Below are 18,396 nucleotides of genomic sequence, written 5' to 3'. Positions count from 1 at the left end.
CTGCAGTTCTCTATCCCTCTTGCAATGACCTCACCATGTGCTTCCTTTTTCTGTTCTTCTCCCTTTTTAAAACTGCTGTTGTTTTGACTTTTTTTTTCCAAAGTTCCAAAACAATGCATCAGCATATAAAACAGTAATTGCTGATCCTGGAATTCGAGGAAATCACCTTAATGCAAGCTAGAAATTGATTTCTTGAAATAAGTTAAATCGACTCTGATAAGTTGGGAGAAAACATGGGGTATGTGCAGTATCAACAGCAGCATGTTTGGTGAGGAATGGTGAATTGTGATCTAGTTTCCTTGTGTTTATTTCTAGATGGGTCAACTAATTGATAGAGATTAAAGCAAGTCAAAGAAAATCCTCTGTTTACAAGGTGTTTCACCTTTTTTTTTGGATATTGGATATCAGTTGAATTGGTTGATGACATTAACCACCACTTGTGTCTCTCTTCCTCCATCAGCCCTTAGGTCTTATTCAAAGCAGCTAGTGTATCTCCAAGAAGGTTTCTTGGTTTTATTATCAGTCTTGTTTGGAGTTCCTCGAGGATCTTTACTGATTTCTCTTTCACTTCACTTTCAGCAACGTCATCTGCAACCAATGGATTAGCTTTCACTTCTAATAATAAGCTCAATTAGATCTACTATAGCATCTAGCTCATTTCTTTTTGCTGTAGGGTTGACTTAAGCACTTAACGGTAAGGTTTTGGGGAGTGTTGCCGAGCAAAGAGACCTTGGATTGCAGGTTCATGGTTCCTTTTAAAGTGGAGTCTCAGTAGTGAGGAACACTTTAGGTATGCATGCCTTTATTGGTCAGTGCATTGAGTATTGGAGTTGTGAGGTCATGTTGTGCTGTACAGGTCATCGGTTAGGCCACTTTTGGAATACTGCGTTCAGTTCTGGTCTCCCTGCTTTGGAAGGATGTTGTAAAACTTAAAAGGGTTCAGAAAAGATTTACAAGGATGTTGCTCAGGTTGGAGAGGCTGGGGTTATTTTCCCTGGAGTGTTAGAGACTGAGAGGTGACCTTATAGAAGTTTATAAACTCATGAGGGGCATGTTTAGGGTGACTAAGGTCTTTTCCCCAGGAAAGGAAGTCCAAAACTAGAGAGCATAGGCAACGTTTTTCATGCAGAGAATGGTGTGTGTATGTAATGAGCTGCCAGAGGAAGTGGTGGATGCTGGTGCAACTACAACATTTAAAAGGCACCTGGATGGGTATATGAATAGGAAAGGTTTAGAGGGATTTGAGCTAAATGCTGGAAAATTGAACTAGATTAATTTAGGGTGTCTGGTTAGTATGGATGAGTTGGTCTGAAGGATCTGCTTCCTTGCTGTACATCTGTGACTCTGTGATTGTTTAGCATCGATCCTATCTTGGATGAGTCCCTTCCTTCAGTTTAATGGTTGGAAGTACAAAATTGTGTTCTTTTCCCCGCCATAAACTTTGCTCAATTGTTCCAGTCTCTGTTGATTTTAAGCAGACTTCATATAATGTTGGGATTGTTTTAAAACCAGGATTAGTTTCTGATCCTCAAAATACCACTTGTTTTCACTTATACAAATTTCCCAACTTAACCCTTACCTCTAGCAAATGTTGCGTTTTCATTTGGTGAAGCACCATAAATTGTCAACGTGCACAAAACTATGCAACACTGGATGCATAAAGCATCTTTTTTTCTTCCTTCGGCTTTTCTCTTTGTGAACTACATTGTTTCCGCATCCTTTTCTTTATTAAATTTGAAGTGCTCACTCTTGAATTCATCTTTCATGTTCCTGCCCACATGATCCCTGAAATCTTCCAAATGTATCGTCCACTGTAGCAATTCTGATCATGTAATATTTGGATACTAGAGGCAAGTGTGCAAATAATCACACTCTTGGGCAATTCTTTGGTCTATGTTAATGGAATTATTTTTAATTTCTAAAAGGAACATATGTTTGACCAAAGCCCTAGGCCCCAATCTGTTTTCCTTGCACTGACCTGTGTCTCTCAAATTGACTGAAATAATTCATACAATTATTATGCGTTGCAAGTGGGGACTCCAGTATGTTTCCTATATGTCGAGGGCGTCATCAACTGAAAGGACTGGGCTTTGGAGCTGGACCAACAGCAAGTATCACTGCACTGCATCCATGAGACTATGTGGAGACTATGATGCTGGAATTGGTCACACTGCATCCCAAGGGTTTGCAAGCATAGAAGGACAGTAGAGAAGGGCCAGAGAAGTCATGCTGGAGTCCTCTCGCTTTCCAACCAGTATTCCATTATGAATACCGGTGAAGGTGACGGTTCTGCAGTTTAATGCCCTAGCCAAATGCATGTCTTAGCTGTACAGTGAGGGGGGATGCTTTTTTAGGAAAACAATAGTAACAGGAGAATTCTACAATTTAGTGAACTAGACAGGTGTTTTTGCAACTGTGGCAGACTTGATTTCTGGTTGGCATGTTGTCTCCATGATGCCTCAATCAAGTGTGTCACTATGCAGTTGTAGAGTGTTCTGGGGGGCAATACATCCAGAGATTGTGGTCCACAATTGATACCAACACCACAGAGTCCTTGCAGACAGATTTTAGGAAGCTAACAGAGAAAAACATGCCTGCAAAGGTATTGACTGCTGGATTACTTCAATAGTCAGAATGGGTGGGTGGAGGGGTTGAAGAGGAGGAGGAGGAGGAGAAGAAGATGGGGAGGGAATGGCAGTGACTGGGAATTCAATTACCCTCACTGCAGGGCCTTCCACACTTCAACTCAGCTGTTGCCACCAAACACACCGAGAGAGAATGGCAGTCAGGCATTATTATTCTGATCTCTGACCTTTTTGTTGCCTGTATTAGGTGCCATTTTGAATGCCAGATACTGCAAAGTCGCATGGCAAACATGGCCAAGGAAAACTCCTACTGATCACCACCTCTTCTCCGTCACTGTAAAAGACCAACAGTATATTTCCAATCCAGGCCCTTCTTTGGAAAAGTTCACCTTATCAATAAAATGAAATATCTTTGAAACCATTGTGTGCATATGTGCCTGGGTATATTCTGAATTTTAAAAAAAAATCACCCAAACTATTTTATCATTGACATAGAGACCGAATCTTGTCCACATTCCACTGTTTGAGAAATTGTGTTCTGGAACATGCAATTTTAAAAGTTAGGTGCTTGTTTTGACTGATGCAGACTTGATAAGCCAAAAAGACTACTACTCTGCTGTAGACCTCCTCTATCTATGACTTTTTGACTCTTTGATAACTTCTTGGTCCTGGTCCCTAGAACCACAAATGGGAACATTGAGTGACTTTTTAAAAAAATATTCATCCATAGGATGACGGCATCACTGGCTAATCCAGCATTTGTTCCCAATCCCAAGTTGCCCAGGGGCAATTCAGAGTCAACACATTCTGAGAGTCTGCAGTCACATGTAGGCCAGAGCAGATAAGGATGGCACTTTCCTTTCCTAAAGGGTGTTAGTGAACTAGATGGGTTTTTCTGACAATTAATGGTTTTCATGGTCATCATCAGACCTTTTAATTCCAGATTTTTATTGAATTCTAATTCCATTATCTGCCATGGCAGAATTCAACGTCTCCTTCCTATTGGAAAGATGTTGTGAAACTGGAAAGGGTTCAGAAAAGATTTACACGGATGTTGCCAGGGTTGGAGGATTTGAGCTATAGGGAGAGGCTAAACAGGCTGGGTCTGTTTTCCCTGGACCTTCCGAGGTTGAGAGGTGCCCTTTATAGAGGTTTACAAAATTGAGAGGCACGGATCAGGTAAATAGGCAAAGTTTTTTCCCTGGGGTCGGGGAGTCCAGAACTAGAGGGCATAGGTTTAGGGCGAGAGGGGAAAGATATAAAAGAGACCTAAGGGGCAACTATTTCACACAGAGGGTGGTACGTGTAAGGAATTAGCTGCCAGAGGAAGTGGTGGAGGCTGGTACAATTGCAACATTTAAGAGGCATTTGGATGGGTATATGAATAGGAAGGGTTTAGAGAGATATGGGGCTGGGTGCTGGCAGGTGGGACTAGATTGGGTTGGGATATCTGGTCGGCATGGACGGGTTGGACCGAAGGGTCTGTTTCCATGCTGTACATCTCTATGACTTTATAACATTACTTGGGTTCTGGATTAACGCTCCAGCGACAATATCACTAGGCCATTGCCTCCCCAACTGATACCCAATGATGTCAGTAGTTTGGCCTTTTGGAGATGATCAGTGGGCTAGAATGTGCATGTGCATGTTTGGTTTGAAGTTGATATCAGGAGCTAATGTTAAATGAGGTAGAGTTAAATTGTGCAGGGATGGGAATTGGAATGTAGCATTGGAAAGGAGAAACAAGGTGCCACCAGAGTATGAAAACGAATATTACCATTGAGTTAGACTAATTTGGGTTTACATCGTGTGGTAACATTGGTGAACAGCAGGTGCCAAATTCCACGAGGCATTATGATGTGGCAATAACACCGACTTAACATAGCTTTTAAACAACTGTTACAAATTATGATATGCAGTGCTCAGGAAAGGTAGGGTGGCACTTGATTTAACAAGTATGTTGGAGGGAAAATGGATGTCTTACAGTTCTTATTGATACGTTTTTGATAGATAAGAGAGTCAAGGTTTATGAGGTACAGGAAGGAAAGTGGAATTGAAACCCCAGCCTAATCAGTCATAATCATCTTGAATGGTGGAGTAGCCCCACAGGGCCAAATGGCTTCCTCTTACTCTGAAGTGCTTGGTTTCTGTGTTCCACTTAAGAACCGAATTTATAGAAGTACATAATACACTATGGGTATATTATGTACTTCACCAACTAGTGCAAATTTTAAGGAAAGTTAGAGCGGTGCAAGAACTGTAGAATAATATGGATTTTAATTATCCCAATAAAGGCTCTGAGTTCAAACTGTCTCTCACTCTGTGGTCTGATGAATCTCAAGTTTCCTCGTTTACCAATTTATTCAAGCATATGGAAGCAGGATTGCAAAATTCTACTATGGCATGCAAATTCCCACAATCAGTTACACTTGATTACAATTATACTTTTTCAGTCAGCCTAGGTCTTTTATATTCATCTAATTACTGATTGACAGTTTAGATTGCGCAGTTAGTTTGTTACACAGACAACATTCTGACAATATCACTTGAATTTGTTTCACTGACTCTGCAGAAAAAGCTACTGGGTGCACTAGGTTCTCGTAGCATGATTTATACTATTTTTCAACTTCTGCCCTTTCAATAGTTTAGCTGTTCGAGAGGAAGAAGATTTACTGAAGTATTTTGTTGGCTAATAAATCTCTGACCTACTGAGGCAGGAGACTTTGGCTCTTGTTCTGAAGAATGAGGCTTTCAAATAGATTTAAGGGAGCATTTAGGGTATAGTGGTGATAGTTTATAACATTTACATTATCAAATGAAATGCTACATTTTTGTTTTTGAAAAAGAATTTAAGGGATTATCTAGGCCTATTACTTGAACTTTGGTTTGAAATAAATAGTGATTTGAACAAATAAGGATTCATTGACAGTAAGTTAGCATGAGTGTGAAGGAAAATTGTTTAATTTGTTTGATTTTTTTTGATATTGTGGAGCTTTTTGAACAGAAGGTTGATAAGGGTATTGTGGTTGATGTGTACTTGAACCCCCCAAACGTGTTTAATAACGTGTTACATGACAGTCATGTCTACAAAGTTGAAGTCCATAGAATGAAAGGGACAGTGGCGGCATGGGTCAAAAATTGGCTAAGTGACAGGAAATAGAGCAGTAGTGAGCAGAGTTTTGGATTGAAGAAGGTATTCAGTAGTCGTCTCTCAGTTGAACGAGCACCACTTTACTTAATATATATTAATGACTAAAATTGGTTGCCCAAGGTACAATTTCAAAAGTTGTGGATGTCACAAAACTTGGAAGTATTATGAAGTGTGAAGGTAATAGATGTAGATTCCCTGGATAGGAAGACAGGTGTAGACAGGCTGGTGAAGTGGGTTACTGCATGGCAGTGACAATTTAATGCAGCATAGTGTGATGAGATGCATATTGGTAGGAAGAATGAGGAGAGGCATGTAAGTTAATAGCTATAGTTCTAAAAGGAGTATGAAACAGAAACACTTGTTAGAAGTGTCAGGCAGATTGAGAAGGTGGTTAATAATTCATACAAGATACTAGGTTTTCTACATTGAGGTATAGAACACAAAAGCAGGGTGGTTATGATGAACCTTTTGTACTGTGTTGGTTTATATGCAACTGGAGTATTGCATTTAGTTCTGGACTTCACACTTCTGGAAAGATGTGAAGGCAAGTGCAGGAAATGTTTGAGAATGGTACCAGGGATGAGAACTTCACTTCATGTCTAGATTGGAGAAGCTGAATGACAAATGAAGCAAAACATTTTTTAAATGAGTGATGGTAAGGATCTGGACTTCATTACCTTTGTCTGGAGTGGCGACTGATTGAATTGTGGCTTTCAAAAGGGAATTGAACAAACTCCTGTATGGCTATGGCAAAAGAGTGGGGGATTTGGATGAGCTACTATGTTCTCGAGGTGCAGTGGCACAGACTTGATTGGCTAAAAGGCCTTTTTCTGTGCTGTAATCATTTTATAATTCAATAGTTGGCTCAAATGTTTGAATGAAATGTGTTCGATAAGACATTGGAAATGTGAGCCAGTTGCATCTGTTTTAGATTTTTCATGCTATTTGTTAAAAGTTTTTGTCCAAGACCATAAATTACTGACCAAGTGGGCAAATAGGCCAATAGATAAGCTGCTTCATTGGTTTCTAATGGCAGTGAGCCTCCTGCTCAGAACTTCGTAGCAAGTCCAAGGAAATACCTCTTCTAAGTCTAATCCCAACCTTTGTAGAGGATGCCAAGTCAATGGTTTTGAACTTAAAATATAATTAAGGCATGAATCAATATTGACTATGTTTTGTTTCTGCATTAAAACTAAGAATTCAGTGTATTTGAGTTGCTATATTGGAGAATTTTATCAATGAACCCTGCCATAAGTTTGATTCAAAACTAGGGGACGTTGAAACTCTAGCTGCAATAACATTTTAGCTGAAATATCAATGAGTATTAGAAATGAACTTTTCTTTTGTTTTGGTGCAGCATGAATTTGTGGATAACTAACTTATTAAAACTTCTATCGTCCTTCAGTCACAACAACCGTTAGACACTTTAGATGCCCAATTAAGACGTGCCCTGAGTCCAGAGACTGTGACAAATGCACCAGTTCCTGTCACATCGGTACAGGTGAGTTTTAATGTATTAAAGTACCACGTTTTCAAGTTTTCTAAAGTTTTCAAGTTTATGATTTTGATTAAGGGAGTTTACTTAGTTTGAAGATAAATTTGGGGTATTGTTTTAAACGTGAAAGGGCAGTGGTGTCAAACTTTTTTTGTCATCCGTTTCCAAAACTGCAAACAGTCAAATAAGTTGGAAAAATTAGTCATAGAGATGTACAGCATGGAAACAGACCCTTCGGTCCAACCCGTCCATGCCGACCAGATATCCCAACCCAATCTAGTCCCACCTGCCAGCACACGGCCTGTATTCCTCCAAACCCTTCCTATTCATATACCCATCCAAATGCCTCTTAAATGTTGCAATTGTACCAGCCTCCACCACTTCCTCTGGCAGCTCATTCCATACACGTACCACCCTCTGTGAAAAAGTTGCCCCTTAGGTCTCTTTTATATCTTTCCCCCCTCGCCCTAAACCTATGTCCTCTAGTTCTGGACTCCCCTGACCCCAGGGAAAAGACTTTGCCTATTTACCCTATCCATGCCCCTCATAATTTTGTAAACCTCTAAGGTCACCCCTCAACCTTCGACCCTCCAGGGAAAACACCCCCAGCATGTTCAGCCTCTCCCTATAGTTAAAATCCTCCAACCCTGGCAACATCCTTGTAAATCTTTTCTGAACCCTTTCATGTTTCACAACATCTTTCCGATATGAAGGAGATCAGAATTCAACGCAATATTCCAACAGTGGCCTAATCAATGTCCTGTACAGCCACAACATGACCTCCCAACTCCAGTACTCAATACTCTGACCAATAAAGGAAAGCATACCAAACACCGCCTTCACTGTCCTATCTACCTGCGACTCCACTTTCAAGGAGCTATGAACCTACATTCTAAGATCTCTGTTCAACAACACTCCCTAAGACATTACCATTAAGTGTATAAGTCCTGCTAAGACTTGCTTTCCCAAAATGCAGTACCTCGCATTTATCTAACTTAAACTCCATCTGCCTCTTCTCAGCCCATTGGCCCACCTTGTCAAGCTCCTGTTGTAATCTGAGGTAACCCTCTTCGCTGTCCACTACACCTCCAATTTAGGTGTCATCTGCAAACTTACTAACTGTACCTCTTATGCTCACATCCAAATCATTTATGTAAATGACTAAAAGTAGAGGACCCAGTACCGATCCTTCTGGGACTCCACTGGTCACAGGCCTACAGTCTGAGTAACAACCCTGCACCACCACCCTCTGTCTTCTACCTTTTTGAGCCAGTTCTGTATCCAAATGGCTAGTTCTCCCTGTATTCCATGAGAACTAACCTTGCTAATCAGTCTCCCATGGGGAGCCTTGTCGAACGCTTTACTGAAGTCCATATAGATCACATCTACTTCTCTGCCCTCATCAATCTTCACTCAATCAAGTTTGTGAGACATGATTTCCCACGCGCAAAGCCATGTTGACTATCCCTAATCAGTCCTTGTCTTTCCAAATACATGTACATCCTGTCCCTCAGGATTCTCTCCAGCAACTTGCCCACCACTGACGTCAGGCTAACTGATCTATAGTTCCCTGGCTTATCCTTACCACCCTTGTTAAACAGTGGCACCACGTTAGCCAGCCTCCAGTCTTCTGGCACCTCTACTTTGACTATCGATGATACAAATATCTCAGCAAGAGACACAGCAATCACTTCTTTCGCTTCCCACAGAGTTCGAGGGTACACCTGATCAGGTCCTGGGGATTTATTCCCCTTTACCCGTTGCAAGACATTCACCACTTCCTCTTCTGTAATATGACATTTTGCAAGATGTCACCATCTATTTCCCTACAGTCTATATCTTCCATATCCTTTTTCACAGTAAATACTGATGCAAAATAATCATTTAGTATCTCCCCCATTTTCTGCGGCTCCACACAAAGGCTTCCTTGCTGATCTTTGAGGGGCCCTATTTTCTCCCTAGTTATCCTTTTGTCCTTAATGTATTTGTAAAAACTCTTTGGATTATCCTTAAATCTATTTGTCAAAGCTATCTCATGTCCCGTTTTTTGCCATCCTGATTTCCCCCTTAAGTATACTCCTACTTCTTTTATATCCTTCTAAGGATTCACTCGATCTCTGCTGTCTATACCTTACACATGCTTCCTTTTTCTTAAGCAAAGCCTCAATTTCTTTAGTTATCCAGCATTCCCGATACCTACCAGCCTTTCCTTTCACCCTAACAGGAATATACTTTCTCTGGATTCTCGTTATCTCATTTCTGAAGGCTTCCCATTTTCCAGCTGTCCTTTTACCTGCGAACATCTGCCCCCAATTAGCTTTTGAAAGTTCTTGCCTAATACCGTCAAAATTGGCCTTTCTCCAATTTAGATCTGGTCTATCCTTTTCCATCATTATTTTAATTCTAATAGAATTATGGTCGCTGGCCCCAAAATAGTCCCCCACTGACACCTCAGTCACCTGCCATGCCTTATTTCCCAAGAGTACGTCATGTTTTGCATCTTCTGGAGTAGGTACATTCACATACTGAATCAGAAAATTGTCTTGTACACACTGAACAAATTCCTTTCTATCTAAACCCTTAATACTATGGCAGTTTCAATCTATTTTTGGAAAGTTAAAATCCCCTACCATAACCACCCTATTATTCTTACAGATAGCTGAGATCTCCCCTTACAAGTTTGTTTCTCTAATTTCCCTCTGACTATTAGGGGGTCTATAATACAATCCCAATGAAGTGATCATCCCTTTCTTATTTCTGAGTTCCACCCAAATAACTTCCCTGGATGTATTTCCGTGAATAACCTCCCTCAGCACAGCTGTAATGCTATCCCTTATCCACAAATGCCACTCCCCCTCCTCTTTCGCCTCCCTTTCTATCCTTCCTGTAGCATTTTTATCCTGGAACATTAAGCTGCCAGTCCTGCCCATCCCTGAGCCATGTTTCTGTAATTGCTATGATATCCCAGTCCCATGTTCCTAACCATGTCCTGAGTTCATCTGCCTTCCCTGTTATTCCCCTTGCATTGAAATAAATGCAGTTTAATTTATTAGTCCTACCTTGTGCCTGCTGGCCCTGACTGTTTGACTCACTTCTGTACTCAACTGTACCAGTCTCCGATTGATCTCTTTCCTCACTATCTCCCTGGGTCCTACACCCCCCACCTTACTAGTTTAAATCCTCACGAGCAGCTCTAGCAACTTTCCCTGCCAGTATATTCGTCCCCTTTCAATTTAGGTGCAATCAGTCACTTCTACCCCAGAAGCGTTTTCAATGATCCAAAAATGTGAATCCTTCTCCCATACACCAGCTCCTCAGCCATGCATTCATCTGCTCTATCCTCCTATTCCTTCCCTCACTTGCTCGTAGCACCGGGAGTAATCCATTCTTAACTTTTTGCTTTCCTATGTTGTTGGTTCTAATGTGGACATTGACCTCTTGCTGGCCCCTCTCCCCCTTATGAATATTCTGCAACCTCTCTGAGACATCTTTGATCTTGGCACCAGGGAAGGAACACACCATTCTGCTTTTTCGCTGCTGGCCGCAGAAACGTCTGTCTGTACCTCTGACTAGAGAATCCCCTAACACAATTGATCTCTCTGACCCCTACGTACCCCTCGTTGCTTTAGAGCCAGTCTCAATACCAGAAACTTGGCTGTTCGTGCTACGTTCCCCTGAGAATCCACCACCCCCCTACATTTTCCAAAACAGCATACCTGTTTGCAATGGGTATTTCCACAAAAGAGTTGTGCACTATCTGCCTTCCTCTTTTACCTTTCCTGGAATTAACCATGTGACTGTATCTGAGACCCCCCCCCCCCCTTTCCTATAATTGCCATCCATCACATACTGTCGCTGTTGCAAATTCCTCATTGCTTCTAACTGTCTCTCCAACCAATCCATTCGATCTGATAAGATTCGCAGCCAACAGCTTTTATGGCAGATATAATCCGCAGTAACCCTTAAAAACTTTCTTTAAACTCCCACAATAAGTACGTATCACTCTATGAAAGTCCATTTTTGCTCCTTGTTGAAAATGTTCTCGTTAATGTCCAGTCAACTTTTTTTAATTTGAGAATATGTTCTGGGATGCAAGCATCATGGCAAAGTCTCCATTTATTTCCCATCTCTAATTGTTCTTAAGTGGGACTGATACTGGATTGTACTGTGTACATGGAAAAGATGTATGGCCAGGTTTTGTTTGCCATTGGAGTAATTTTGGCAGGCTCATGTTGGTCTGTGCTGAATATTGAACTGCTTCACAGATGACTGATACTGTGAAAATCTAAAGTGGTATAGAGTGAAGAGAAATTTCATACCAGTTATGCATTGTGTTATGCTTGCATGTGATAGAAATAAAATCCGGATGGATATTGTAATTTCTGATTTTCGTGCTGAAGTTAGAAAAGTGAGCATAACTGTCTTCAGTAGATCAGCATAGGGGGCTTCCAAATGTGGTCTACCCAGATTCGCAAGCCGCTGACAGCTCGCACTGGTCTCAGTCGACAACCGGACTGCTCCGGACCCACCGGTGTCCCGTCCCCATTCCGATCCTGCCTTAGCCTGCTCTACCTCAGAGAACGCCAAGAGGGAAGAAATAAAAAGAAGAAAATGGAAAATAAACAGAAGGAGTGGAGGAGCTCTTCAGTTCTGAGAAATTAAAGGCTTTTCTGAAACACACTCCATTTGGCAACTTAAACTAAAAACCTTCTGCAATGTCAAAAAAATGTTCTTAACTGAGATCAAGATTCTTCTAAATAAAGTTAAATTCTCCTGGTCTGTTTCTTTGTCTTAAATAGTCGAAACATTTTATTAAAAAATGATACAGGTATCCTGCACAGCACGTAACTGAATCATGTACTTTTTTAGATGTGATGTATTTGGGTCACTTTTCAAAATGACATCTTGTTCTGAAGAAAACATTATGATCACAGAACTGAAATCAAAATCTAAATGCCTCTATTTTAAAACCCAAATTCCCAATTGGATGACTGTGTATGTTATACATCTTTAATGCATATTCAAATGAACTTGTACTTTTTTTCTTTTATCAAAGGGTATGATTCCAATAAGTGGGTCAGTTGTACCTCCTGGACAGAGCTATACAACACCTGGTCTGCCTGGTGAAGGTAAAGAATTTATTGAAGTGAGCATGTACTGTATCACTCCTTTCAGGGCAAATACGTTTTTTCATTGTTTATTGCTGCTCATAGAAAATATAATACTTTGCTTAAATATTATCAAACTTTGAGTGATAAACATGGATTTTACAATGCTGCTGAGTGAAAACTGTCTAATGCAGGAGTAGTGTATATTTGGTGTTCATATTTTTAAAAACAAACATGAAAATTTGAAGCAAACTGACTCAGATACTTTTCCTGTTGGCCACTTGTGACTGTCAAATTTACTTGATTGGTGTGCTGACAATTCAAAACCTTAAGCATCTTGATTAATAGCTGTCAGCCATATAAGGCTTTTGTAAAAGTAAGCAGTTCAATTTTAAAGTCTTAAAGTGAGCAGTCATACTTTGAATATACTTAGCCATATGATCGGCAGCTAGCTTTAGGAAGTGCTAATTTATAAATATATTTCCTTTTTTCCCCTCTCTCTTCCCATTCCAGTTCATGTTCCACAGCTGGGTGACAGTAATATGGCTTCCTCAGAAGATAAATTGGGGTGTCCTGTGCTAGTGTCGCAATCTCATGAGGAAGGTGCCATAGAGTCAAACATAGCTGTAATTACTGCAACTGGAAGTGGAGTTGTTAAAATGGGTCGTTTTCAGGTAATACTTAATTCTTAAAAACCAGAGGTGATGAAGGAAAAAGACATTTCATTATTAGTGGTTTTGATTAACTCCAGGTATCCCAGAGAGCTTTATATGTAAGGAAATATTTTTGAAATGCAATTGCTTTTTTTTTGACCATTGATATCAATTTGACTGCAAACTTCTGGCTTGCTGGTTTGTGATTTCAGCTTGATTCATGGACAGTGTTGAATGGCTACAGCATTTTTTTTTTAAAAATGCATAGACATATTTGCCAAATGTCTTGACAAAATCTATTTTTATTTTTGTCTGCCAGTTCCATTTGGGGAATTACATGCAAGTTTTAATAGTTAAGAAAATTTTTTAAAAGTTTGTTAAGCTTCAAAACTCTGGAATCTAATCATTATCTTTCTGATGGGTTTGCACTGAACAGGTGAAAATGATTATTTGTTACTTTTGTAATCTGCAAGAGTGCAGTTAAATATTATAAAATAGAATGTATTTTGAAACCCTATGCACTCCTTCATCTGACTCCATTCGAGTAGAAATTATTGAAACGATTGAAACTTCACTTCGAACACTATTGATCTCGGTGTAAACCACCTTGGAAAGTTACAGCTTTCGAATGATTTGTAACTTGAGTTTTACTGTTGTACTGAGCTTACAAAAGTGCTGTAAAACCCCTCTTGCCCTGAAAAATTTTATATATATGTTTAATGTTAAATTTCTTCATTATGATTTCTTAAAGCAAATAAATTTTGTTTTGATTGCACCTTTCACAATAACCAGTATCAAAACACTTTTCAGAGGCATAACCTGACGGAACCAAAATTGATTTGATACTTAAGCTTCTACCTTAATCTGTTCCAATTATTTATTTTGCTCTCTTAATATATAGTAAAGAATATCAATGTATCTTTCTTCTGCGTTTACTTACCATACTATCCAATTGTTGTATGCTCTGAAAACCCCTTCACATGTCACCAGATTAAAATTAACATCATGAAAGGGGAAGGATACGTCAAAAGTTTGCAAGATCTTTGGAGTAGCTGTATTTGAGGTCAGTGGTGAAATGCTATCACTTTGTCCCTGACTTGAAATATGAACTATTCCTTGCAGAGACCAGCCATGGTATTAAGTTGGAAGAGGTGGAGTTGAAAGCAACATGTTTCAAAAAGAAAGAAGAATAAGACCAAAATAAAGATATTTGGATTTTTGATGGAATGTTGCGTGATATATTTTTAATGTCATTCATCTTGGTGATGTCATTTTTTTGCCCCATATTTTGTTGCCTTGAGATTCAGAGCAGAATATGGGTGTGAACATAAAACCATGTATATTGTTCTTTGTAAAACGTCATATAGTCCACACCTTTAGAGGAATGTGCAGTCAGGTTTGAGTATACAAATATAGTGGCTCAGTTGTCTCTTGACTCAGAAGGTTGTGGGTTCATTGCAGGATTTGAGCAAAACTTCAAAGCTGGCACTCCATTATAGTACTGAGGCATCACTTTTAAAAACTATCCCAGCTGCAAAGCATGCATATTTGACTGTGTGTATATTTTTAATAGATTTAAAATTTCTTCACTCATTTACCAAATCTGGATGAAGATTTGTTTGAAGAAACATTCAGTACCTTCTTTTCTTATAGGTTTCTGTTGCAACAGATGATGTCTTGTATCAAGAAGCAAATGACAAGCGGGAAGACAGTAAGCTGAAACTTATGTCAAATGAATCTTCATTTTCTGGAAGCAGCCCTGAGAGTACAGTGATTAAACCTGAACATGACAGTCACGAAGATGTGGTGGATAGTGTCTCAGTAACTCAAAACAAAAACGGCAAATCTGTGCCATACCAAGAACAGGAGCCAGCTCAGAAGGCAAATATAGGAAGATTCCAGGTCACAACACAACGTGACACTGTTGGCCGCTTTTCAGTAGCGAGGACACAAGATGAAGTTACTTATGAAGCAGGCAAGGGAGTTGTTCCTTATGTTCCTTTGAGCACTGCTCCAATGACAGTAATTTCCTCTGTGGCAGTCGATCTCTTTCGAGCTTCAGATCAAATTTTGCCATCAAAAGAATCAACTGGTTCAGAACAGTATCTACATGTGAATGGACCAGTTTTGCAGGAAACTGGACAGCAACCTTATTCAAAGGAACTGGATCAAACGCAGGTTGATAGTGCAGGGAGTTCAGTTTCCCCTCAATCTCCAGAATCAAAGAGTGCTACCATTGTACAAAACCTTACCAATTCCTTTAATTCCTCCTACATGAGCAGTGATAATGATTCGGAAATTGAAGATGAAGATATGCGAAAAGAACTCCACAGATTGAGGGACAAGTAGGTATCGGGTTACTTTTCTTTTAATCCATTTGGAAACTGTCTGATGTGATCAATACATATGATCCAGTTTCCAACAGTTAGTTTTTTAATATAATAACTAGTGAAATAGTCTTTGAAAAATTTGACTGATACAGCGTGGAATGCATTGCAAACTTGTACTTTTTAGTCTTGTGTGTCTCATTCCATACAAAAAGTGGAACAATTTTAATATAATGCTGGTGTTTTTTTTAACCTTTCCTGAACAAATGACAGTTTAAGAATGATCAATACGACCAGTATTTAGGCAGGACAGCTTGCTACTTGAGAGAGCATCACAGAAGTTCTGTGCTGTTCACCAAGAGAAATATGGCCAGCAATGATGGATAATTCAGAATGATTTTTCTGTCTGTCTTAGAGACTGTGTGGTCAATTATATTGTGTCTACTGCTACTCCACCTAAGATTAGGAAACAGTGCTCACTGCCAGAGCTGATTTGACATCCTCGGGTCATTCTTGTGGTTTTTATTGTAGGATCGGACATCTATCCTGCCGAATGCGCAATTATATGCCAGTATCTTGATGTTAAAACAGTTCCTCACCCTTGTAAACATACTATCCTGATTATTGTGCACATGATTAGTCATGTTTAATTGCTAGAATGCATAGGTATACAGTAGGATGACTTTGAGGGAAAAACTGAGAAATATTTTAAATCCAAATGAACTTGTATGTAAAAATTGACTACTTGTTTTGTTTATAAAGTTAAAGTTAAACATTTCTATTTGATTCCCTTGCTGTGACTACGTCCTCCTCCATCAATGTTAGATTGGGATATTTATATTTAATTCAACTTCCACAGCCTTTGTGAATTAGTATTGGGTGGAGGGGTGAAGTCCAGATTTCCACTAAAATGTTTTGTAATTTAACTTGTAACTGGCCTTGCTTTAATTTTAAAATTGTCTCCTGTGCTCTAGATTTCCTTTACCTGAGCAACTCTCCACTATTTAAAATAGACACTCGCTGGCCAAAAAGTAATGATCATTAGTGATTTGTATTAGTTGTCATTGCTGGTTGTAACTCTGCTACTCCCTGTGATACATCCCAATGAAGTACGTGTGAAAGACTGCTATCCATTTTGGCAGTCTACTTATATTTAACAAAAGTAGCATTAGTCTCAGAAACCTAATTGCCTAATTGGGAGATTGGAATGTTTGGTGAATGAATTGAGATTTTTGATTCTGTCTTCACTGACTTTTACTGAGTCTTTACCTGGTTAAAGCACATTTTTGAACGATGGGACCCACTCCCTTGTTCTCCAGTTTCCTGATGACTATTACTGAGTGAGGTGAGTGATGTAGATCTCGGGGTCCTTTGTAGCTTTTTGAGACAGTAAACAAAGAGGTTCACCCCGGTAATTGTTGCAGTTGGGAATTGTTCCCTAACAATATTTGTTTTAGTGCTGGCTATCATGTATAATGGCTAACTGTCTTCATGCAGACTTGCCCTGCTCTGTTTGGCATCTGTGTTTTCCCTAACAATCCTTTATCAGATTAGCCAAAATAAAGTGTCGCTAACAGTTTATTTTCTCCAAAATAATGCACAATCCTAAATCTATCTATTTCAGACATTTGAAAGAGATCCAGGAGTTGCAGTCACGGCAGAAGCTGGAGATTGAGGAACTTTATATCAAATTGGGTAAAGCACCACCAGCTGTAATAATTCCACCTGCAGCACCCCTGTCTGGACGTCGTAGACGGCCCACTAAAGGGAAAAGCAACAAATCTAGTCGAAGCAGTTCCCAAGGACAAAAGAGTCCTTTACCATCTGGTAGGTGACAGTTAGCATCAGTTGTGATTGCTTTTTTGTGTTGACCTGTTTGCTGCTGATATATGTAGCTGCTTTTCTATTGCAGGATCCTTAACTGCTCAGAGTACTGCTTCAGTTTTAACATCACAGCAGATGCTTTTGCCGCCCCCAAGTACTCAAGAATTCACTGTTTCTGGACAAGGTCAGTTGCTGAAACCATCACCATCCAGTGAAAATTTGTACTCTGCTTACACCAGTGAAGGGGTGATTTCTGGACAAAGTGCTCCTGGAACTGCACAAGGTAAGAATCTTAGTAATAATATGGCACATGGTATCTATTTCACAATTTACAATTACACCTCAGTTCTTAGTGTGCAGATGCATGGTTGAAACACGCATAATTGCTTAGGCCCGTATGATTTTTGTGATCATTTGAATTTAAGGGGAAATCCATGCAGCTAGATAGTGGTGAAAGTGCATTGCTGAACTGCACTTACTGAGATGTCTGCCATTACTGCTAAAATTAAGGCAATTGACCTAATAGAAGTACCAATAAACAGGCATGTACATACTTATTGCAGTTGGCATCCTGCAAAGCCCTGTTTCAAAGATGGTGTCACTACCTGTAGTGATCTTGTTGGAAGTTGTGCTGTCATGTAGAGTTCTAATGAATTCAAAGTTTCATCTGTCACCTTTTCTGTGTGACATGAACATTTTGGCTAATTACTTTCTGTACTGTTTGATAAGTACACAACTGTTTGACTACTTCAGTTAGCTTTTCCCAATACAATTGTCCTAATTCTGAGATTTATTAAGTATATGTGTGAAGTTTTGTGAGCCTGTGTGTAGAGATGAGGTCTCTGCTTGTGGGTTTCCTCTGTCCACCTGCGTTACGATGCTTCACTTGTAAAGCTGTCTGTCTATCTCTGAGCATTGGCTTAAATTATGCAGTATGTGATGTACCATGTTTGGTAGTGTTACTCTGCCCTGTGATGCTGATATTGTAATTTGGTACAGCTGTACAGTGTTTTATGAAGGTTGCTGTACACTCAATGATTATTCTGCATGAAATTGCGTTTCATCTTGCATGTGGTCAGTGTCAGAATGTTAAATGGTTATTACTTTTGTTCTTTGAGAACTTCTTTTAGCTGTGCTGTGAAATGGGGTAAAATTGTAGTAGACTTGCCGTTTAATGAAGCAACTGAATCATGGATTGATTTCTGTGTCATGGTCAATCGGATTTTGCAGAAATGTAGATCATGTCTCATTCT

General features: G+C 39.6%; 1 protein-coding gene across 5 annotated transcripts in view; it reads left to right on the top strand.

Annotated features, from left to right (window-relative positions):
- LOC122559582 (serine/threonine-protein kinase WNK1) overlaps positions 1–18,396 on the top strand; it is a 153,396-nt gene that overhangs the window by 114,515 nt on the left and 20,485 nt on the right. For all 5 annotated transcript variants that reach the window (XM_087997339.1, XM_043709299.2, XM_043709300.2 and 2 more), the window contains 6 exons: positions 7,142–7,237; positions 12,288–12,360; positions 12,853–13,013; positions 14,646–15,337; positions 16,944–17,146; positions 17,232–17,426. In XM_087997339.1, the coding sequence (XP_087853465.1) occupies positions 7,142–7,237; positions 12,288–12,360; positions 12,853–13,013; positions 14,646–15,337; positions 16,944–17,146; positions 17,232–17,426 (1,420 nt within the window). The remainder of the gene's footprint in view (positions 1–7,141; positions 7,238–12,287; positions 12,361–12,852; positions 13,014–14,645; positions 15,338–16,943; positions 17,147–17,231; positions 17,427–18,396) is intronic.

This window comes from Chiloscyllium plagiosum, unplaced genomic scaffold, assembly GCF_037043375.1.
Source record: "Chiloscyllium plagiosum isolate Xiang-an unplaced genomic scaffold, Cpla_swu_hap1 HiC_scaffold_19, whole genome shotgun sequence".
NCBI lineage: Eukaryota > Metazoa > Chordata > Chondrichthyes > Orectolobiformes > Hemiscylliidae > Chiloscyllium > Chiloscyllium plagiosum.
Note: the sequence above shows the minus strand (reverse complement) of the source record. Positions and strands in the feature narration are given on the sequence as shown.